Source organism: Cyanistes caeruleus, chromosome 30 (genome assembly GCF_971803275.1).
Source record: "Cyanistes caeruleus chromosome 30, bCyaCae1.hap1.1, whole genome shotgun sequence".
In the NCBI taxonomy this organism is placed as follows: Eukaryota; Metazoa; Chordata; class Aves; order Passeriformes; family Paridae; genus Cyanistes; species Cyanistes caeruleus.
The window spans coordinates 1842350-1864550 of NC_141730.1; the positions used below are offsets into that span (position 1 = coordinate 1842350).

The following is a 22201-nucleotide window of genomic DNA, read 5'->3' on the forward strand; positions in this document are numbered from 1 at the left end:
CACAGGTGACATCCCACTGAGAGTAACATCCCAGCACAGAGGCACCCTAGCTTAGGTGACATCCTAACATAGGTGTCACCCCAGCACAGGTGTCACCCCAGCACAGGTGACAACACAGTGACAGTGACAGCCCAGCACGGGGGCACCCTAGCACGGGTGACATCCTAACATAGGTGTCACCCCAGGCCAGGTGACATCGCAGTGCCAGTGACAGCCAGCACAGGTGACATCGCAGTGCCAGTGCCAGCCCAGCACAGGTGACACTCCAGCACCTCTGCTCCGGCCCCTCTCCCCCTGCCAAGGGACCGTGCTCCATCCAACCAGCGGCCCCGCGGAGCGACCCGGCCCGTCCAGGGGACACCGCGAGCCCGGAGGGGACCCGGCTCGCTGGACCGGCCGATACCTCGCGGTGGGACCGCTCCCGCTCCCGGCCGCAGACCGGCGAGTTCCCTTCCACGGCGGGACCGCCCAGCCACGGATCCGGTGTGGGGACGGCATCCTGAGGTATCGCCGCTCCGCTGGGCCCGGGCTAGCTCGGCGCGGGGGCGGGATGGGGACCGAGAGGAGCGAGGGGAGCGAGGGGACCGAAGAGACCGAGGGGACCGAGGGGACCCCGGTGCCGCCGCTCCCGCCGCCGCCGCCGCCGCCGCCGCCCCGCGCGCACCTGCCTCCCGCGGGGAGCCGCGCATGCGGAGCGCACCACCGCGCCTCAGGGCGCGGGGGGGGCCGCCGGCCGGAGCGGGCGTGTTTACACGGGGGCCGAGGGGGGCGGCATCGGCGCGGCCCCCCCGCCCCCCCCCCGGCACGAATGGTCTCTTCCTCGCGCTCTATTTAATCCCCGCCGCTGCCGCACCGCCGGCTCCAGAGCGGAGGGAGCAGCGCCCGCCGCCCGCGCTGCGGCTCGGTCGCGCCGGCCCCGCGGGCTCCCGCCGCCACCATGCAGCCCCCCGCCCTCGGCATCCTCCTGCTCATCGCCTGCTTCGGCAGCGCTCGGGGAAACCTCTCCCGCGACGGTGAGTGACGCCGCCGGGAGCGGGCGAGCCTCCCCGTGCGTCCCCCGCCGCTACGGCCGGGGATGCGGGGAACCGAGCGACAGGTGCGGGGAGCGGCGGCGCGAACGGGGCCGTTATGTGGGTCAGGCAGGTGCCGCCCGCCCCGCCCCGCCCGGCCCTCGGGGCCCGCCCCGCCGCCGGCTGCGGGTGCGGCTCCCGGGCGGCCGGCGGGGGCTCAAGGTCACGGCGGCGCCGGTGCTGCCCGTCGTGTCCCCCGGTGGCCGCGGACCGCCCGGGGCGGGGCCGGGGCCGGGGCGGCGGAAGGTTCCAGACAGGCCCCGGCGGGCGGCGGCGGCGGCGCTCGGCCCCTCCCGGCGCTGCCCGCGGAGAGGGGGGGCGGATGGAGGGTCCCCGGTGCGGCGCGGCCGCCCCGCCGCGAGGGTGCCGGGGCCCGGCGGTGACACGCGGAGCGGGGACAGACAGACACCGCCGAGGGGCGGGCGGAGTCCCCGGGGGAGCGGCCGTGACATCCCCGCCGTGGCTGGGGCGGCTCCCCGGTCCCTGCCGGTCCCTCCGGTGGGAGCCGCCTCCCCGGGATGGGCGGGGGGCTCGGCAGCGGCGGCCGCTCCCCGTCCCGCCGGGATGTGCCGGGCATCCCGCGGCCGCCGGCTCGCCAGACAAAGGGGGTTCACCCTCGGCGACGGTCGCGACAGGTGCGGAGCGGCTGTGATTTCTGCCGGGGCTCGCCGGTGGCAGCGCCGTGTCCCCCGACGCTGTGGGGCTGCGGTCCCCGCGGGGTGACCGGCGGTGGCTCGGACCCGCCGTCCCTGTCTGGCTGCTGGCGGCTCCGTTTGCCGTGTCGGGAGTCGTCTGTCGTGACAGAATCGATGCTGCCGCGCGTGTTTGGGTGGGGAGGACCCAGGGGCTGGGCTGGCCTCGCTGTGTTGTGGTCTGGGGGTGCTGACGGTGGTTCCGGTCTCCATCCACATCCCTGCGGCCCGTCAGGAGCAGGGAGGGGATTTGGGAACGGGATCGAGGGTCCCGAGGGCTGCGCGGGTGGGAGCGTGGCACGGCGGGGACAAGGGCTGAGCCCGCAGCCCCCACGGCTCCCCCGCACCCATCTCTGTTGCTGTCACAGGCTCTGGGGGCTGGTGGCTGTGTTCCCATTCACGAATCCCGGGATTTGTTCTGGTTTTGGCCACGGTCCTCCCACGGGCACCCAAAAGAGTCACTTGGGTGTGGGTGATCCTCAGCCCCACGGCGTGGGGACCTCCTGGCAGCCTCAGCGTGGGGATGGGGATGGCTGAGCATCCCAGGGAGCGCTCCCAGGAGGGGAGGTGGCCGTGACCCGGAGCTGTCCTGGGACAGGACGCAGCCTGGATGATGACACTGCAAGATTTCCTCCTGGACTGGCCTCTGCTGTGGCCCAGCCCTGGCCACCAGTGCCAGTGTCCAGCACAGCTGGACAAAAAGAGCCCGAAAAACCCTTCAAGGAGCAGAGGAGATGGATGGCTGGGAGATGCTCAGAAAGAAGTTGTTGCATCTTCATGGTTGCTGCCTCATCCTGGAGCCCCTGAGCCATCCCAGCGTGGCTCAGGGGACATCTCCTCCCTGTCACCCGTCCTGGGGCAGGATGGACTCTCTTCCTTGGAGAACATTCCTCCAGCACGGTGGATGGCTCCACTAGAGCCATGGCAGGGTGTGGAGGATCCCCTGGAAGCCTCCCAGGCACTGGGAGCACTGGTCCTGCACAAGAGGGCCCTGTCTGTGCTCTTGGCTGGCGTTGTGCTGCTGTCGGCACATTCGGCTGTTTGGGCTGGTGCGTGGTTGTCCTTGTGTGAGGATCATTCTCTCTCTGCAGGGTTATTCCACTCGGCAGTTGTGTAACCCTTTTGTTTGGACAATTCCATGGGAGGCCACCACGGGCTGAAGCCAGATGACTTTAGGGGCTGTTTTTTTCCCTGGGGCACTGGAGGACATCGGGAGGTGTCCTGAGCCTGCTGAGATGAGGGCTTTGCAGAGAGGCAGGTTGAGGGCACTGTCCCTGTCCTGCGGGGTGGCTTTGGCTCGCTGGAGCTGTCTGCTTGGCCAGGCCAGCAGAGCTCCCTCTGTGCTGGGGAGATGCTCTGAGCTTCCAGCTGGGCTCCCACAGGGCTTTTGCCATCCCCAGCCTCCGAGCAGGGAACATCTGCAGGTCCTGCTGTCCTGCAGGGAGACGGCAGCGCTGGAATGTGGGAGGCTGGAGCAGGGAGAGCCCAGGGGCACAGTGGGGTGGTGGGAGCCCGGCGTTGTCTGGAGCAACAGAAACCTTTGATCGCCGCTTTCCGTGGTGCTTTTCCCCAAGGAATGTGTGCAAGAGCCCCGTTCCCGGTGCCATTAGGGCTTGCCATATGCTCCCAGTGCCTGTGCCAGCACCAGCCCTTGGCTCCGGAGCCGAGGAAGCGGTGACAGCCCTGGTGAGGCACGAAAGGGAGGGAGGGCAACCTCTCTGCATCACTCACTACCTGCTTGGCCTGATTTCGGATGACTCGGATCAGCTGCCTGGGGGAAACGAGCTGTTCCAGGGCTGGGATCAGCACTCAGCCGGAGGAGAGGGGAGGGAGCAGTGAGTCCCTGTGCAGGCAGCCGGCTGGAGAGCACGGAATCCACCGCTCAGCTGTCTGGCACAACGCGTTAGGCTCAACAGGCAAGGCCGGATTTTAGGACAAAGCCTGGGATCAGGCTCTGCGGAGGTGCCCGCCGCATGCCCAGACGGTGAGGGATGCGCTGGCACCGGAATTGTGCCGCTGTCCTGACACTGCCGTGGGGTTTGGCATGGCCTGTGCTGTTTGCTGGGAGCGTGGTGGCCCGGGAGGAGAAATCCCAATGGAACGGGGCGTGAGCTGAGCATCCCGAGCTCCGGGTACCCGTCCTCCTCTGGAGAGGGAAAAGCGCCCCGTTTGCCCAGGATTCCCTGCCTGGGAGGTCTCCTGCCTGCAAGATGCTGCCTCTTCTCCCTCTGCCTGACGTTCTCGCCTCTCCAGGGGTGTTGGAATCGCCGGAGGAATCGGAGGCGGCTACATCTGGGGAGTCACCCTGGCGCTGGCACGGCGGCCACGCAGCCAGATGGAGGGAGCTGCGGCAGAGCTGCTCCTGTTTGTTTTCCCTGCCTTGGTTCCTAACCTCGTTTTATGCCAATCCAGGGTGTCTCGTGCCCATCCCTGCAGGAGAGGAGGACAGGGAGGGAATGGGGCAGGATGCAGACGTGTGTCCAAGGTGGTTTTGGTGGCGGTGCCAGCTGGGAGCTTGGTGGGCTCTGCTTGCGGTGCTGGGCTTGTTCTCCTGGGCACAGCCGTGCCAGTCTGGCCTGGCACCCCCTGCCCAGCCTGGTCTCCACCTGAGCCGCTCTCCAGGCCGATGCCGTGGCTGTGCAGGTCCCCCAGTGCTGGTTCTGCACAGATTGAGCGCAGTCCTTGCTGCTTTGGCTCTTCAGTGGCTCTGCGGGCCCTGGAAGGTGCTGCCAGCGCTGTAACACCCCCACAGTCAGATGGATCTGCTCCTCCTCCTCCTCCCAGTTACTGGGTCAGCTCAGCTTGAACCATCTGGTCCAGTTCTGGCCCCTCTGCTCTTGGCCGGGCACCGGGAGCAGCAGAGCCTCCATCGGGAGGTGATGGTGGGGTGGGAGCGATCTGTGGTGCCACAGCTCCTCCAGCCACCTGTGACAGGCTGGGATTCTCCATCCCCCTCCCGGAGCTCCTCTCCCACCCCAGCCGGGGCTGTCCCGGGGGGAGGACGAGGAGCCAGGGCAGCGCTGGAGGCAGGGACGCTCCGTGCTGCGTTTGGGCAGCCCCGGTGCCAACAGCACCAAGCCAGACAAGCCAAACGCGGCCGGTGACGGCGGAGGGAGGCGGGGAAGCCGAGGCTGTGGAAAGGGAAGGTGTTTAACCATTCCAGTCACCTGCCCAGCGTCACGCTCCGCCTGCGCCGGGATGCGGCCGAGGGCGCAGGGACCGCGGGCAGGTGTTGGATGCTGCGGCTCCCACGGAGCCTCTGCGGTGTCTGGACGTGCTGGAGGGTGGCAGGGCTGGTGCAGACCTGGCAGCAGCAGCAATGCCAGGAGTTTGGCCGGGGAGCAGCGCAGCTGAGAGCTCCCCGTGTCCCTGCAGCATCCTGGGAGCTGCCCCGTCCTCGGGTGATGCTCCAGGCGCTGCTTCAGCTGCAGATGCTTTTCATCGCCTACAACACCTCAAACGGCGTTTGCTGGCAAGCTCAGCTTCCCCAGACTGCTGCTGTTGCTGTGATTTCCAGGGAAATGAGTTCTGGCACTGCTGGTCCGAGTGGCCGCTGGCAGGGAGCGCAGCAGGTCCCTGGGCTGGGCGCTGCTCAGGGGACAGGGATCCCCACACACCCTGGGGAGCTGTTTCCAGAGCTGGGATGTGCTTTGGAGTGTCTGTGCTGGTGTCAGCTCCTCGTTCTCCCTCCTGCTGCCATCAGGATCCTGCTCTGAAGCCACAGGGAGATGGATCCGAGGTGCTCCAGCCTCGGCTGCTGCTGCTCGCGGAACCCCCGCACCCTCCTGGCGCTCCTGGAGGATCCGTTTTGCCTCTCCAAGTCTCACCAACTTTGGGTTCTGGGTTTTTTTCTTGTCTCCTGGTGATTCTGGGGACTCCAGAAGGGACAGAACGCTGCAGCAGCAGCAGAGGTGACCCGCTGGGCCACGGCTGATGCCGAGCACATTCCTGGGATCCGTTGGGATGTGGGGAGTCTCCAGTGCCCCAGGACCTGATGGGATGGCTGGAGCTGTGTTAGGGTGGGTTTATGTTGGCTATCGGGGGAATTACCACATTCCCAAGGCTGCTGGAGCTCCAGGAGCCTTTGGACAAGGCTCCCAGGCAGAGGCTGGGATTGTTGGGGTGTCCTGTGCAGGGCCAGGAGTTGGATTCCAGGATCTTTGTGTGTTCCTTCCCTCTCTGGCTATTCCATGGTTCTATTTTCGGGAGGTCAGGAGGAGGCGTTGGTTGTGCTGTCCCCCAGGAGAGGAGCAGAGCTGCCAGGGCTTCCCCATCCCTCAGTTCTGTTATAAATATCCTCTTACACAACACGGTGTGGTTAATCCTCGGGCAGTGGGGAGTGACAATTCCTCGGGACACGGCTCTGCCGCCGGTGCCGGGGTGGCTGCAGAGCCACCAAACCTCGTGCCAGGGCATCCAACTGGGCTGAGACACCTCGCTGGGCAGGGAGATCCTTAAAACAGAACTGTCAAAGCACGGAGCTCGTTCCCTTGGCAACAGTCATGTTGGAGATTGGCCTTAGGGTAGGAGCTAAAAAACCCACTCAAAAAAAAGGAGTTCTCAGCTGTTGGCTGTCACACTGGGGGAGGCTGCTGGCACGGGGGTCACCCTGCCCTGTGCCCCAGGCTCTTGGGGGAATTCTCTCCTTTTGGGGGCCCCCCAGGGAGCTGTGACACCAGGAAAGGCTGTCGGGGTGTTTGGGGGGTTTGTGGTGGCCCAGAATGGGGAGGGTTTTCCTCCCAGCACTCGAGGTGTGACCAGCTGGGTCTTGGCTCTTCTGCTGCAGCTCTGAGCCTTGGTGGGGTGGCAGGAGATCCTGTGAGCCGTGGGATGGCCTTGGAAGGAGGTGATCCTGCTGTTCTGGGGTTTCCTGAGGGTGCCACTGCCTTTTCCTGAGTGAAGAGGGCACCAGCCTGGTGTGAACGTGCAAATGGAGCCGAGTGGAGCCATCCAGGGAGTTCTCCAGCTCCCTGATCCCATCCCAGCTCTCCTCTGGGCCTGGGGGTGCTGGGAGGGCTGGGGGGGGCCCAGGCTGTGGGGATTAGGGAGGAAGAGGAGGAGGAGGAGAGGAGAAGCTGCTTCCCAGCCCTGCCCAGCGAGGATGGAGCCGGAGCCACACTGGGAATGTCAGCTCTGGGAGTGTCCAGCCAGGGCTGGAGGAGGAGAGGAGCATCCTGTGGTCCCAGAGCACTTGGAATCAGCCTCCCTGGAGCTGCTGATGGATGCTAATTGCTGGCTGTGTCTCTGCTGCTGAACCCTGGGCAGGTGTCACCAGCAGCTCCTGGCTGTCCCCTGGCAGGTCTGGCAGGAGGTGACAGTGTCCCTCTGGCCACAGACGCAGTTTCAGAGGGTCTGGGGTCGTGGCAGTGCCCCTCAGACAGGATCCTGCACCTGGGAGCTGCTGGGGACCATCCCCGTGCCTTGGGAGACCCCAGGGTTCGGAGCAGGAGGTGATGAGAAGCTGCATCCTCTTGCTGTGCCCCTTCCCAGGGGGAAGCCATGAACAAATGAGCCAGGAACGCTCATTTACAGAGAAATCCTCTGGAATTTGGGGTTTGGGGCGAGGGGGGTTCATGTGAAGCCCCTGGAGTCACCAATTCCCCCACAAGGAATGAGATCCCATCCTGCTGGGAGCTCAGACACCGGGATTCCTCATGAACCTCTGGGTCTCCCAGGGAGCTCTGGAGCTGTGTCCCTCATCCCATGGCAGAGCTGAGCTGGGAGCTGCTTCCCACGTTCAGGGAACATCATTTGCATTCCTGTGACAGTCCCTGTCACCCTGGGATCAAACCCTTCACCCTGTGCCAGGGACAGCTCGGAGGGAGCGGCTCCGGGGGCTGGAGGTGCAGAGGTGGGAGCTGCCAGAAGGAACTTGAGGAGTTACCAGATGGATTTATCCCTGCGAGGAAAGCAGGAACACCCTGGATTGCGCAGCCAGGTGACGCCACACGGGGATGTCCCCTCCTGGAGCCCTGTCCTGGATCAGCCTGGATCCCTCTGAGCCTGCTCCAGCCCGGCCTCCATCTGCTCCCTGCCTGGATCTGCCTCCTGGGGACAGCCTGTGTGACCACAAGGGACATCTGGACGCCACCAGATCGAGGAAGGAGCCAGCCCTGGAGTTGCAGGAGGCACCTGGCAGCTCCCAGAGGGATGGGATGTGTCCTGGCACCGTCACAGCACCGCTGACGCCGGATCCGAGGTGGAACGGAGCAGATGCACCCAAACAGGAGCAGGTTTCCCTCTCCTGGGAAATCTGGAGCGACTCAGCTGCCTGGAATTCGGGCTCTGGGTATTCCAGACTGTGGATTCACACCCTGCTAAAATCAGCCTGCCAGGGATGTGCACAGCAGATGTCTGAGCCTTCCTGAGCCGTGAATTCAAAATTCCCGCCCGGATCCCCGCAGGAAAGATGCCCAGGGCTGGGGATGGAGCTGTGGAGGGAACTGCTGGAACACAAAGTCCTTGGAGAGGAGGATAAGGCGCCTTGGAAAACATCTGTGCCCACGGGAATGAATTGGATCTTTGTGATGCTGAACCCAGAGTAAATAGGAAAGCAGGAGGGAAATGAGAATGGGGTTTTTGGGAAAGAAGGAGGGAGATTTTTTGAGAAAAAAGGAGGGAAATGAGAAGTGTTTTTCTGAGAAAGAAGGAGGGAAATAAGAAATGGTTTTTTTTGGGAAAGAAGGAGGGAAATGAGAAACATTTTTAGGACGTGACTGTGAACCAGAGGCGTTGGAGGGCTTGGAGCAGTGGGTGGTTTTCCCTGGGGTTATTTCTGCCACAAAGATGCTTTCACAGCCTGGAAAAAAGCTGGGATGGGGTGGACATTCCTTGGAGAGGATCCTGCAGCTCCAGTCTCGCCCCCCCACAGCTGCTGGGTTCTTCCCAGGCCTCTCTCCCTGCTTCCCTGAGGATCCTCTTGGTGAAGCTGCTCCGTGGTTGTGTCACAGAATTCCTGGGATGCAGAGGATCAGTTTTTCCTCGTGGGAGCATCCTGGAGCTGGAGGCTCAGAGCTGTGGGGACAGTCACTGCTGGATGGGGACACCAATGCCGGGCTCCAGGAGCGGCAGAGATGTCGACATCGTTTTCCCACATCATTTTTTCCTCCCCTCATAAATATGAATGCAGCCCCTCTGCAAAAGTGCATGGCTCTAATTAATGAAATATTGATTTTTCTGGAGCGCTTCCGCTGCACCAGCAAACACGGGCAGCAGCTCTGGGCCCCACACAGAGCTCAGCAGAGATTTTTGGGGTGGTTTTGGGGAGCCTGAGCTTGTCCCTGGATCCCTGCAAGCATCCAAAGCCAGGCTGGACGTGGCTTGGAGCAGCCTGGGATGGTGGAAGGGGTCCCTGCCTGTGGAAGGGGCTTGGAACTGATGTCCCTTTGCAGCCCAAACCATTCTGGAATTCTTCTGGCTTTTGTGAGCCTCCATCCAAACCCTGGCAGGGCAGCTTGTGCCCAGAGAGAGACCCCATGGGAGGAGGGGGAGACCCCCGGGGTGGGTCCTGCTGCTCTGGGGGTGCTGTGCCCCCTCCTCCCCTGGCTCTGCCCCTATTCTGTCACTTCCAGCAGGTTCCAGCTGCGGGGTTTGGGTAAATCCTGGCCATTCCCATCTGCTCCAGATGGAGCCCCCCAGGGATCTGGGTCATGCCAAGGGGGGCTCTCGGGGGCTGTGCCCCCCAGCCAGGACAGCTCAGCCTGGGATGGGGGAATGTCCCCTCCGGGGTGTCCCCATGGTGTCCCCCAGGGCGGGGATGGCATCCTCCATGTGTTTAACCTCTCCCCACAGTAATTCCTTAATGAGGCCAGGCCCAGGGCAGGGTGCTAATTGTGTTAATTGGGTGTCAGACCCTCGTCCTCAGCATCCCAGCTGCAGTTTGGACAACAGGGCTTGGAAAGGCCTAATCCCCTAATTACGGTGTGGCAGGACAAAGGCTCATTAACCAATTAAAACAAGCAGAGGGGGGGATTCCCAGGGATGGATTCCCAAGGATGGATTCCCAGGGAATAGATTCCCAGGGGGGGATTCCCAAGGATGGATGCCCAGGGATGGATGCCCAGGGATGGATTCCCAGGGAATAGATTCCCAAGGATGGATTCCCAAGGAATAGATTCCCAGGGGAGGGATTCCCAGGGGATGGATTCCCAGGGGATGGATTCCCAAGGATGGATTCCCAGGGGAGGGATTCCCAAGGATGGATTCCAAAGGATGGATGCCCAGGGGGGGATTCCCAGGGGGAGATTCCCAAGGATGGATTCCCAGGGAATAGATTCCCAGGGATGGATTCCCAGGGAATAGATTCCCAGGGAGGGATTCCCAGGGGATGGATTCCCACTGATGGATTCCCAGGGAGGGATTCCCAGGGGGGGATTCCCAGGGGGGGATTCCCAGGGCAGAGCAGGGATGTGACAGGGACGTGTCCCCTGGCACTGCTGGGGTCCTGCTCATCCCATGCCATCCCCAGCGTGGGGGTCCTGGGGGTCCCTGCTCAGCTCCCGCCATGCCAGGGCCTGGAGAGAGCAGGGGATGAGTCAGGGAAGAGAAAAGAGCAGGAAAAACTTGGCCAGTGAGGATGAACCTGAGCGCTGGTGATGGGGAGGTTCCTGGGGATGAAGGGTCTTTACACCGGGAATGTTTTTAATCCCAGTTTGAGGTTTCTCTGGAAATCCTGGCCAGGGAGAGACTCATGGAATGGTTTGGGTTGGAAGGGAATTAAAGCTCATCCCATTCCACCCCTCTCACTGTCCCAGGCTGCTCCAAGCCCTGTCCACCCTGGCCTTGGGCACTGCCAGGGATCCAGGAACAGCCACAGCTGCTCTGGGCACCTGTGCCAGGGCCTGCCCACCCTCCCAGCAGGGATTTCCATCCCAAAAATTCCTTCTTCCTTCGAGGAGTTTGTGATGGGAGCAAAAGGATAAATTTCCCTTCACCTTCTGTGTGGAAAATGAGGAAATTCAGGTTCCCTCTTCCTCCCTCTCCATTCGCTGGGCCTGGGGATTGTGCCACGTCCCCCTTGTCCCTGGCACGGCAGCTTCCCAAAAATAGCTGTCCTTGGGACAGTGGGGGGTTATCTGATCCTGGAGCTGCTCTTCCCTGCCCTTGCGCTGTCCTGCTCCTCCAGGAGCCCAAAGGAAGGGAAGGAGGAGCTGAGGGAACACGGAGGGACACGGAGGAGTGACCCCAGGAACGGGCACTGGTGGCACTGCCCGGGCTGGGCGCACCTTTGGAGCATCCCAGTGTGGCTGGCACGGAGCCCCAGGGCTGTGGGGCAGGGCTCTGTGCCTCTGTGGGTGTCTGCAGGCTCTCCTGCTCCATCCTGGGTCCCCCTGCCCGTGTCCCTGTGAGCTGCCGTGGGGACAGCAGCGTCCCCTGTCCCCATGGGGGCTGCAGGTGGGGCAGCAGGACTGATCCCAGCCTGATTCCCTGCTGGGGAATGGGATCACAGGGAGAAATTCCCCATCCCTGCTGGGGGATGGGATCACAGGGAGAAATCCCCTGTCCCTGCTGGGGAATGGGATCACAGGGAGAAATCCCCTGTCCCTGCTGGGGAATGGGATCACAGGGAAAAATCCCCTGTCCCTGCTGGGGAATGGGATCACAGGGAGAAATCCCCTGTCCCTGCTGGGGAATGGGATCACAGGGAGAAATCCCCTGTCCCTGCTGGGGAATGGGATCACAGGGAAAAATCCCCTGTCCCTGCTGGGGAATGGGATCACAGGGAGAAATCCCCCGTCCCTGCTGGGGAATGGGATCACAGGGAGAAATCCCCTGTCCCTGCTGGGGAATGGGATCACAGGGAAAAATCCCCTGTCCCTGCTGGGGAATGGGATCACAGGGAGAAATCCCCTGTCCCTGCTGGGGGACAGGGACACACAGAGAGCCGTGCTCAGGTGGCTTTTGGGGATGCTCTGGGGGGAGGTGGCAGCCAGGACCCCCCTAATTCCCCCTCTCCACGTGCAGAGAGCCAGCCCACGACGTCGGACGAGACCGTGGTGGCCGGGGGCACGGTGGTGCTCAAGTGCCAGGTGGAGGATCCCGATGATTCCTCGCTCCAGTGGTCCAACCCTGCCCAGCAGACCCTGTACTTCGGGGAAAAACGAGGTAAAAACCCCAGAGCTGGAGCTGGGAGCGAGGATGGAGCCGCGAGGGGACAGCGAGGGAGGGTGACATCCCCTCCTGCTGCCACCAGCCCGTGCAGGGGGTGGTGGCACCGAGCCCGTTGTCCCTTCTCCCTCAGCCCTGCGGGATAACAGGATCCAGCTGGAGAGATCCACCCCCAACGAGCTGACCATCAGCATCAGCGACGTGGTGCTGGCCGACGAGGGCGAGTACACCTGCTCCATCTTCACCATGCCCGTGAGGACAGCCAAAGCCCTGGTCACCGTGCTGGGTGAGGGACAGTCCCCCTGCCACCCCAGCAGCTCCCAGATCCCTCACGCTGTGGTGTGCACACCCAGCTCACGCATTTCTGGGTTTTTTTTGTCTCCTTCTCCTCCTCAGGGATCCCCCAGAAGCCCCAAATCTTTGGCCACGAGCAGCCCATCGATGAGGAGAAGGTGGCCCGGCTCATCTGCCGCTCCTCCGGCAGCAAACCCGCGGCACAGCTGCGCTGGAGGAAGGGCAACAGGGAGCTCAAGGGTGGGTGGCCCTGTCCTGGGGGCTGGGACAGCTGGGGGACAGCGGGAGGACAGTCCCCTGTGCTGTGGGACAGGGACTGTGTGTCCCCTGCTCCAGGTGACATCAGCCTCGTGCCTCTGCTGGGGTCTGTCCCTGAGCTGTGGCTGTCCCCTGTCCCCACAGACTCGGGCACAGAGGTGGTGGAGGACCCCAACGGCAAGACCTTCACAGTGACCAGCAGGGTGGAGTTCCGTGTCACCAAGGAGGACAACGAGGTGGAGGTCACCTGCACGGTGGACCACGAGTCCCTGCAGAACTCGGAGAGGTCAACCACGCAGAAGCTGCAGGTCCACTGTACGTGCTGGGGACGTTTGTGGGGGTGGAGGTTCAGCAGATCCCACAGCTGAGGTGTTCAGGGACACGCAGCCATCGTGGTCCTGTCACACCTGGGCCATGGCAACGTCCCCACTGCTGTCCCTACATCCTGCGTGTCCCCATCTCCCAGGGACTCATCCCTGCTCCCTGCCTGCACCACGTCCCTCATCCTGTCCCCACTGCCCTTCCCCTGTTCCCTGTGGTGGTGCTGTGAGGGGCTTGGGAACACTCCCCAGTGCTGATGCCACCTCTGGGTGCTGTCACCCCTCTGCCCTGCACACCCAGAACTGGCCCAGGGGTGGGATTTGGGGTGGCAGGGGCAGGTTCTGGGGTCGTGGGGCAGGATTTGGAGTTCCAGGGGCAGGTTTTGGGATGCCAGGACAGGATTTGGGGTGCCAGGGGCAGGTTTTGGGATGCCAGGGCAGGATTTGGGGTTCCAGGGCAGGATTTGGGATGCCAGGTGTGGGTTTTGGGATGCCAGGGCAGGATTTGGGATGCCAGAGCAGGATTTGGGGTTCCAGGTGTGGGTTTTGGGGTTCCAGGTGTGGATTTGGGATGCCAGGACAGGATTTGGGGTTCCAGGGCAGGATTTGGGGTGCCAGGCACTCACCCTGCTGTTCCTCTGCCCTTTTCCAGACAAGCCAACAGCGAAGATCGAGCCACACCCGCAGTACCCGCGGGAGGGGGAGAAGCTGCAGCTGCAGTGCGACGGGCAGGGCAACCCCATGTAAGGCCTTCCTCACCTCCCTCCTCCTCCTCAGGCCTCGGCCAACCTCCCCTCCCTGTGCCAGGCTCCCTCAGCGAGCCCCCCCAGAGCTCAGGGCTGGCTTTGGGGTGTCCCTGCCGGGCACTCCATGAGAGTGAGCACAGCCCCCCCATCCTCTCCCGGAGCAGCAGCTCCATCCTGGCTCATCCCTGAACGCAACATCTCCCCCCGTGTGTCCCGGGGGATTCCAGGCTGCTGACCCCCACCCCGTTCCTCAGCCCACAGGAATTCCTCTGGGAGAAGGAGGGCAGCGATGCTCCCCTGCAGCTCAGCTCCGAGAGCGTCCTCATCTTCCCCTTCCTCAACAAGAGTGACAGTGGCACCTACGTGTGCACGGCCACCAGCTCCATGGGCAGCGTGGTGGCCAAGTACAACCTGGACGTCAGTGGTGAGTGTGGCGTGGCTGGAGTGTCCTGGGGAAGGGGCAGGGGGGTCACTGCATCCCCTGTGCCCCAAAAGTGTCACCGTGGCACCCCTGGGATTGTCCTTGGCTGGGGAGGGGCAGCTCCTGCTGCTCCCCACGTGGTGCTGTGGCCTGGGCTGCCCTGACTGTGCTCTGCTTGTCCCCATGTCCCCATATCCCCATGTCACACCTGGGACAGGCTGTGTGTCCCCATGTCACACCTGGGACAGGCTGTGTGTGTGTCCCCATGTCCCCATGTCACACCCGGGACAGGCTGTGTGTCCCCATGTCCCCATGTCACACCCGGGACAGGCTGTGTGTCCCTGTGTCCCTGTGTCACACCCGGGACAGGCTGTGTGTGTCCCCATGTCACACCTGGGACAGGCTGTGTGTCCCCATGTCACACCTGGGACAGGCTGTGTGTGTGTCCCCATGTCCCCATGTCACACCCGGGACAGGCTGTGTGTCCCCATGTCCCCGTGTCCCTGTGTCACACCTGGGACAGGCTGTGTGTGTCCCCATGTCCCCATGTCACACCCGGGACAGGCTGTGTGTGTCCCCATGTCCCCATGTCACACCCGGGACAGGCTGTGTGTCCCCATGTCACACCTGGGACAGGCTGTGTGTGTGTCCCCATGTCCCCATGTCACACCCGGGACAGGCTGTGTGTCCCCATGTCCCCATGTCCCCATGTCACACCTGGGACAGGCTGTGTGTGTCCCCATGTCCCCATGTCACACCTGGGACAGGCTGTGTGTCCCCGTGTCACACCCGGGACAGGCTGTGTGTCCCCATGTCACACCTGGGACAGGCTGTGTGTGTGTCCCCATGTCCCCATGTCACACCTGGGACAGGCTGTGTGTCCCCATGTCCCCATGTCCCCATGTCACACCCGGGACAGGCTGTGTGTCCCCATGTCCCCATGTCCCCATGTCACACCCGGGACAGGCTGTGTGTCCCCATGTCCCTGTGTCACACCCGGGACAGGCTGTGTGTCCCCATGTCACACCCGGAACAGGCTGTGTGTCCCCATGTCCCTGTCTCACACCTGGGACAGGCTGTGTGTCCCCATGTCACACCCGGGACAGGCTGTGTGTCCCCATGTCCCCATGTCCCCATGTCACACCTGGGACAGGCTGTGTGTCCCCATGTCCCCATGTCACACTCGGGACAGGCTGTGTGTCCCCATGTCACACCTGGGACAGGCTGTGTGTCCCCATGTCCCCATGTCCCCATGTCACACTCGGGACAGGCTGTGTGTCCCCATGTCACACCTGGGACAGGCTGTGTGTCCCCATGTCCCCATGTCCCCATGTCACACCCGGGACAGGCTGTGTGTGTGTCCCCATGTCACACCCGGGACAGGCTGTGTGTCCCCATGTCCCCATGTCACACCCGGGACAGGCTGTGTGTCCCCATGTCACACCCGGGACAGGCTGTGTGTGTCCCCATGTCCCCATGTCACACTCAGGACAGGCTGTGTGTCCCCATGTCACACCTGGGACAGGCTGTGTGTGTCCCCATGTCCCCATGTCACACCCGGGACAGGCTGTGTGTCCCCATGTCCCCATGTCACACCCGGGACAGGCTGTGTGTCCCCATGTCCCCATGTCACACCCAGGACAGGCTGTGTGTCCCCATGTCACACCCAGGACAGGCTGTTTGTGCCGTGTGGCACTGCCTTGCCCACCCCTTGCTGCCATCCCAGCTCCCAGTGCCGTTCCCAGCCCTTCCCCACTCAATGTGATCCCATTTCCCTGGGATTTTCCCTTGGATTCGAGCTGTCCCCGCTCTGCTCCCAACTTCTCTCCATCCGTCTCTGCCAGGCTTGGACTTTCCCTGTCCCAGTGCTCCGGCTCTTCCCTTTCCCAGCTCCTCTCCCTCCCTCTCAGCACTCAGTGTCCGTCCCTGCAGCGCATGGCAGCAGTGGCACTTTGTCCTCTGTGTCCCCTCCCTCAGCCTGCCCTCAGTGAGCCCCCAAATGCCCAGCCCTGTCACTCCTGTGTCACCCTTGTGTGTCCCCCTGTCCCCTCTGTGAGCGCTCAGAGCTCTCTGCACCCATCCAGGAGCTCATCCCACGGGAGGTGGCAGCCGCTGTCCCTCGCCCAGCTGGTGTCACCACCCCTGTGACTGTGTCACCTGTCACAGCAGGCGAGTTCCGGATCCAGGCTTGTGGAATTCCCGCTTCCATCCCTAAAGCCTCTGGTGTCTCAGGCCCCGAGAGCCACCTCCGTGCCCAGCTGAGCTCTCCAGCCTGCCCACCTTGGTGCCACCCCTGCCCAGCACCCGGGGACCCTGTGGTCCCCAAGGCCACCTCGTGGTGGTGGCACCTCCCTGCTGTGCAGCCCCAGCGTCCCTCAGGGGGTAACCAGGCTCTGGCAGGACAGGAGACGGGGGCACGTGGTCACAGTGTCCCAAAAGCTGGTGGCAGAAGCAGAGTGGGACCCGTGGGGTCACAGATGGAGCCAGAGTCCCCCCCGCCGGGCTCTGTCACCTCGCTGTCCCTTCCCAGCGTTGATTCGTGTCCTGTGTTTTTGTTGTCCTCCCCAGATCTTCCCCAGCTCCCCACCCCACACGTTCACTCCACTCCAGCCCCTCCGCCAGGCCCTTCCCAGCCCATCTCTCATGCTTCCATGGCCTCCGCTCCATCCTTCACTCCAGCTCTCATCCAAGGTACCGTAAGCTCCTTTTCTGTCTCTTTGCGGACCCGCTGCTCCCCAGCCCGGCCGGAGAAGCTCCACAGGAGGACGGTGGCCCAGCCCTGGCCTGGGGACAGCCCTGCCAGGTGCCCAGCCCGGCTCTGGTCCCTGGTGTGTGTGGATTTTGGAATTTCCAGGAGGAGCGCCGGGCTGTTCCCGGCGGGCTGTGGCAGCAGCTCCCCGAGCTGCCTCTTGTCCTGTGTGTCCGTGTCATGTCCCTCTGTCCTGCTGCCTCCCCTGTGTCCCCCCAACCCCGTCCTTCCCAAATGTGGCTCTGTCCCCACCCTGAGCACAGCGGGAGGAGGATTTATCGCTGTGCCCAAAGATTCCAGCACGGATCCAGGACAGGACGTGGCTGACTTGGGACCAGCTTTGGGGTCCTGCTGTCCTTGGGGTGCCATCACCGCTCGGGGGGTGCAGCCAGCCTGCATGTCACCTCCCACCCACGCCTGCTCATCCCCCACTTTTCGGGGCCAAAACCCCATTCTGGAGGATGGCATTTCCCCTTTGCTTCCCCCGCTGCCTTCCCCGTTCTCGCTGCCAGGATCCACGGCAGGATGGAGCTGCTGGCACAGGATGGAGCCCCCGGGGGGAGCGGCAGCCTCTGCTCCCCTGCAGGGTCTCAGCTCCTGCTCTCTTTTCTCTCCCCCTGCCTTGGGCAGACGCCAGCCCGGTGCCCTCGACCTCCAGCACCTACCACGCGATGATCGGCGGGGTGGTGGCTGTCATCGTCTTCCTGCTGCTCAGCCTCCTCATCGTGCTGGGACATTACCTGATCAGGCACAAAGGTACGGCCTGGGGGACTGCAGGGGGCACCAGGACCCTTCGGGGGGCTCGGGGCTGTGTCTCTGGGGCAGCTCCTGGTCCTGCAGCTCTTCCCGAGTCCTGGGAGGAGCCAGCGGAGCCCCCCTGGGTCTGGGGTCCTGCCGGTGGCAGCGGAATGTCAGGAATGTCCCGGTGGAGCTGGGCAGCACCAAGGGGAGGCAGCTCCCACCTCGCTTCTCCATCTCTGCTCCGCACCCACCATCCCTGTCCCCATCTCCACCTCCTCCCTCTTCCTGCTGCTCCTTCCTCCTCTTTTCCCTCCACCTGCCCTTTTCCTGCCCAGCAGGTTTGTGCCCAGGCCCTGGGGACACGGTGCCACCCCGCCATCGGCCACCCCCTGTGCTGATGTGTGAGTAGAGCCCCCCACCCTGCTCTGGGGGCAGCCGCACCCCTGCTTTTCCAGGAGGGGTGGGTGGGCAGGCAGGATCCTGATGGGCAGTGGTCACTCTGCAAGTGGACACTGCTGCAAAAGCCTGGAGCACCCCCAGTGAGTCTGCATCCCGTGGATCCCATCCCATGGATCCCATCCCATCCCGTGGATCCCATCCCATGGATCCCATGGATCCCATCCCATGGATCCCATCCCATCCCATCCCGTGGATCCCATCCCATCCCGTGGATCCCATCCCGTGGATCCCATGGATCCCATTCCATCCCATCCTGTGGATCCCGTCCCATCCCGTGGATCCCATCCCATGGATCCCATGGATCCCATCCCATCCCATCCCGTGGATCCCATCCTGTGGATCCCATCCCGTGGATCCCATCCCATGGATCCCATGGATCCCATTCCATCCCGTGGATCCCATCCCATCCCGTGGATCCCATCCCATCCCATCCCGTGGATCCCATCCCATCCCATCCCATCCCATCCCATCCCATCCCATCCCATCCCATGGATCCCATCCCATCCCATCCCATCCCATCCCATCCCATCCCATCCCATCCCATCCCATGGATCCCATCCCATCCCATGGATCCCATCCCATCCCATCCCATCCCGTGGATCCCATCCCGTGGATCCCATCCCATCCCATCCCATCCCATCCCATCCCATCCCATCCCATCCCATCCCGTGACAATATAAAAATGATTTTTCCATTGCAGCCAAGCCCACTGGAGCCCTCCAGGCAGCCCCACCTCCCCCCGTTAGTGTGGGAGGGGGCTCTGGCAGAGCCCCCCGTGACCCCCAGCCCTGTCCCCCCCTCCAGGCACGTACCTGACCCACGAGGCCAAGGGCTCGGACGATGCTCCGGACGCCGACACCGCCATCATCAACGCCGAGGGCGGCCAGGCCGGCGGCGACGACAAGAAGGAATATTTCATCTAAAGGGGTCAGAGAGAGAGAGAGAGAGAGAGAGAGAGAGAAAAATGGAGCCAAGAGAACCCCGATGGCAACGGCAACCAGACCACAAACCCCACAAAACCCAACAGATTTTCTCTGGCGCCCGGCACGGGCGGACGGACGGACAGAGGGATGGCGGGACAGAGAGCAGGGAGAGCCACCGGCCTCGAAGCGCTGCCGACGCTTCTTGAACTTGTACAAATCGTTCACTCCGACAGCGAGAGCCCCGGCCCCGTTTGCTTGCTTGCACCTCCATCCCCACGCCCCGAACCCACAGACCAACCCGTGAGTGAGCGACTTCTTCCTTCTTCCTTTGGACCTTTTTGCTTTGGTTTCGTGGCTGCTCTTTGCTTCGGGCCCTTGGTTGGGGTGTTGGGCTGGGGTCGATGTAGCTCTTCCCTTTGTTTCTCTCCGTTTTGGTTTCTTTGATATCCAAGGATAAAATCAGCTCCGGGCTCCCGGGGCAAGTTTGGGACCTTGGGTGTCCCCCGTTGTCACCCCCCCGGTGCCGGGGGTGGCTCCAGCTGGGAGCAGAGAGAGACCCTGCCCCGATTTTATCCTTGGTGGTTCTTGTGGAGCAGTGTCCATGCGGGAGCAGAGCTGTCCTCGTGCAGTCAGTGTGTGAAAGGGGGTGAAAGTCCAGGGTGGGACCCCCGGAGAAGACCGGGAGCCCCCACAGCTCCCTGGTCCCACCCCAGCGGGAGGGGGGAGGGCTGAGGTTTATTTTGGGGGGGTCAAATCCAGAGGAAAAGACCTCGATTTTTTTTATTTTTCCTAAATTTTCTGATTGGAAATTCCAATTTTAACCATCTATTGAGATGTTCAGTGCAGGAGGCAGCGCCCCTGGGGCTGGGGCTGCTTCCTTGGGACCCCCCCCGAGCAGGGCTGGGGTCTTTCTGCCCCCCTTCCCCTTCCCAGGGCAGGGATGAGCTTGGAAAGGGCTGATTTTCCTCTTGGCTCTGAGAGCCCCAACCAACAGCGGCCAAAACAACCGGATTTGGGATCTGGGGAGTTCAGGGATCCCCACAGAGGCTTGGGGGGATTGGCTCATCCTTCCTCCTTGCCCTTCCTCCTGCCTCTTTCACCATCACTTCCAGAACAAAACCAAACACCTTTCCCAACCTCTCCAGCACAGCCCCAGCTTGGCCCCCCCAGGCAGGGGCTGCCCCCCACGGCATCGTCAGGACACCCCCAGCCTTGGGATGAGATTTCCTGGGATCCCACATCCTGCTCTGGACACCAGGGGGTTGCAGGAGCTGCCCTTGGGTGGGCACCCCCCGTGGATTTGGGGTGGTCTGGAGGAGGGGAGCCCTTTGGGAGGGAGAGGAACCTCACCTGGGAGGTCACCCCATGGATTTGGGGTGGTCTGGAGGACCAGGGGTCCCTTCAGGAAGGAATGAAAGTCCTCGGGGTGGGAAACCTCACCTGGGAGGTGCAGGATGAATTTTACCACCTCTTCCACGGGTCTGGAGGTGTCACCTCCCCTGAACCCTGCCAGCACCTGGCACTGGGTCACCTGTGGGGAGTGAGGTGAGCACAGGGGGCCCAGCTCAGGCGGGAGCCAGGGATGGACGCTGGGGACACCGCGGATGTCACCAGGCTCCTGTGGCTCAGACGCGTGTCAAGAGCGCTGCTGGCACTGGGAGGCAGCAGGACACGGAGCCTTTGAGGTTTCCTCTGCTGGGTACAGCCGTTTTTGGGGTGTTTTTCCTCCATTCCCACCCCTTGGAGTGGGGGACCCAGGCCCGGAGCCCCCAGGGCAGCTCTGAGCTGGGGTTGGGGGATGAATCCTGGGGTGCCAAGGCTGTCAGCGAGGTCCCCACAACTGAGTCATTCCTGCAAATAAAAAGAGCCAGATGTGTTCTCGAGTACAATTCCATCTCCTGGGGGGCTGGAGGGATCCCAGGCAGAGCCCCAGCACCAGGAGCTGCGAGGGGAGTGGGGTAAGTGGGGCAGGGAGGTGGGAGCTGGCAGGGACAGGGAGGGTTTTCCCTCTTGGAATTCAGTTTCTCGCTGGTTCCGCTACTCCAGAGCTGCTCCAAGGGCCGGGGCCAGGGAGAACAGCCTGGATTTGGTGTTTTTGAGCTCGGTTTTGGTGGTTTTGAGGTGCCACGTGGTGTGGGGTGTGGCAGGACAGCCCAGGGAGCAGCAGGCACAGGCAGGGACCCGTGGAGGACGGGCCTGGTGTCACCTGGGGGGGCCTGGGGACCTGCTGAGGTCACAGAGAGAGGCTGGGAGGGGTCAGAGAATCCATCTGAGGCCACTTGTGCCAGCAGGAGCCAAAGGGTTTGGTAGAGGTGGGAGCAGCAGAGATTGGTGTCACAGCCGGGGGTGACAGGGACACCAGGTCACAGCGGTGAACGGGGACAGGCCGGGGGTGACAGGGACCCTCCCGACTCGGGAGGATTCCAGGTGGAAGCTGTGACTGGGACACTCCACGTCACGATGGAGGAGCCACCGGGCGAGAGCGAGTCCCTGGTGGCCCCGTCTGGGGCGGGGCGCGGTGGGAAAGGCCCTTTTGGGGTCACCGTGTGGAGGTGACACACACACCCCGTGTCACAGGGGGGCACACGAGCAGGTTCTGGCTGGCCTGGGGGCGTCCAGGTGATGTGGGGGTGACAGGGTGGGGTGTGACCCCTGGCCTTGTCCCCTTGGCGGGGGTTGGTGACACCGCATCGTGGCTCCAGGAGGTGCCACGGGTGAGGGCGTGACACCGAGAGCGTGTCACCGTGTCTGGGAGAGCCCAAGGCCACCACCCCGTCCTGAGGGGGTCCTCATTGGTGGCCCCACATCCACCCACGGGGTTGGGCCGGGAGAATCCCAAGTGGGCGAGGAGGATCCCGGGAGGATTGGGGAGCCCTGGTGGCAGCCGGGCCCTGGGAGGCTGCGGCCGCTTCCCGGCCGCCACTGAACTCTCAATAGACACGAAAGCCATATTTTGGGGAGCTCTGGAGAGGCCGGGGGGCAGAGGCTGGGCTGTGTTGTTGTGCTGTGTTTTTGTCTGTACATAAAGGGAGCCAACGACCGTCGATGTGACTTTATAACCTTTCTAATATCCTGTGCTAATCTCGGAAAATAATCCTATAAATATATCTGGATTACACACGTTACCTGCCTGCCTCTCTCTGCCTCTGGGGCTGGGGGGTTGGAATGTGGGTCAGGGGACGGGGTGAGCCTGGGAGACAGAGCTCTGCCCCCCTCAAACCTCCCCTGAGCCCCCAAACTGCAGCTGCCCTCCCCCACCCAACCATGGAGACCCCAAACCTCCCACCCATCCCCTGCTCCTGTCCCTCAGCAGCTCCCCCAAAAGAGCAGTAACCCCAATCCCAACCCCTGGAGATCCCCAGCCCTTTCACCCCCAAATCTGCCCCTCAGCCCCTCCCAAACTGACACCTCCCAGACCCCC

General features: G+C 63.1%; 1 protein-coding gene across 5 annotated transcripts; it reads left to right on the forward strand.

Moving 5' to 3' along the window:
• The first annotated feature begins 815 nt into the window (after positions 1-815).
• Positions 816-21905, forward strand: CADM3 (cell adhesion molecule 3). 5 transcript variants are annotated; one of them, XM_086866335.1, is made up of 11 exons: positions 816-1013; positions 11726-11866; positions 12003-12155; positions 12266-12403; positions 12566-12736; positions 13394-13484; positions 13742-13911; positions 16477-16599; positions 17288-17413; positions 17737-17799; positions 18662-21905. In XM_086866335.1, the coding sequence occupies exons 1-11, from the start codon at positions 938-940 to the stop codon at positions 18778-18780; spliced, it is 1371 nt and encodes a 456-aa protein (XP_086722461.1). In that variant the 5' UTR covers positions 816-937; the 3' UTR covers positions 18781-21905. The 5 variants fall into 5 exon arrangements, 3 of the variants coding, with proteins under 3 accessions (XP_086722461.1, XP_086722459.1, XP_086722460.1); XM_086866333.1 differs by lacking the exon at positions 16477-16599; XR_015279898.1 differs by lacking the exons at positions 16477-16599; positions 17288-17413; positions 17737-17799; positions 18662-21905 and adding exons at positions 14342-15103; positions 15210-16383 and having other exon boundaries at positions 13742-14128.
• The last annotated feature ends 296 nt before the right edge of the window (positions 21906-22201 follow it).

Excerpts from the sequence above, each read along its gene's own strand:
- CADM3 (XM_086866335.1), top strand. The coding sequence starts at position 938 with ATGCAGCCCCCCGCCCTCGGCATCCTCCTGCTCATCGCCTGCTTCGGC. Across the intron at positions 11,867-12,002 it reads GTACTTCGGGGAAAAACGAG|CCCTGCGGGATAACAGGATC; the intron begins GTAAAAACCCCA and ends CTTCTCCCTCAG. Across the intron at positions 13,485-13,741 it reads GACGGGCAGGGCAACCCCAT|CCCACAGGAATTCCTCTGGG; the intron begins GTAAGGCCTTCC and ends CCCGTTCCTCAG.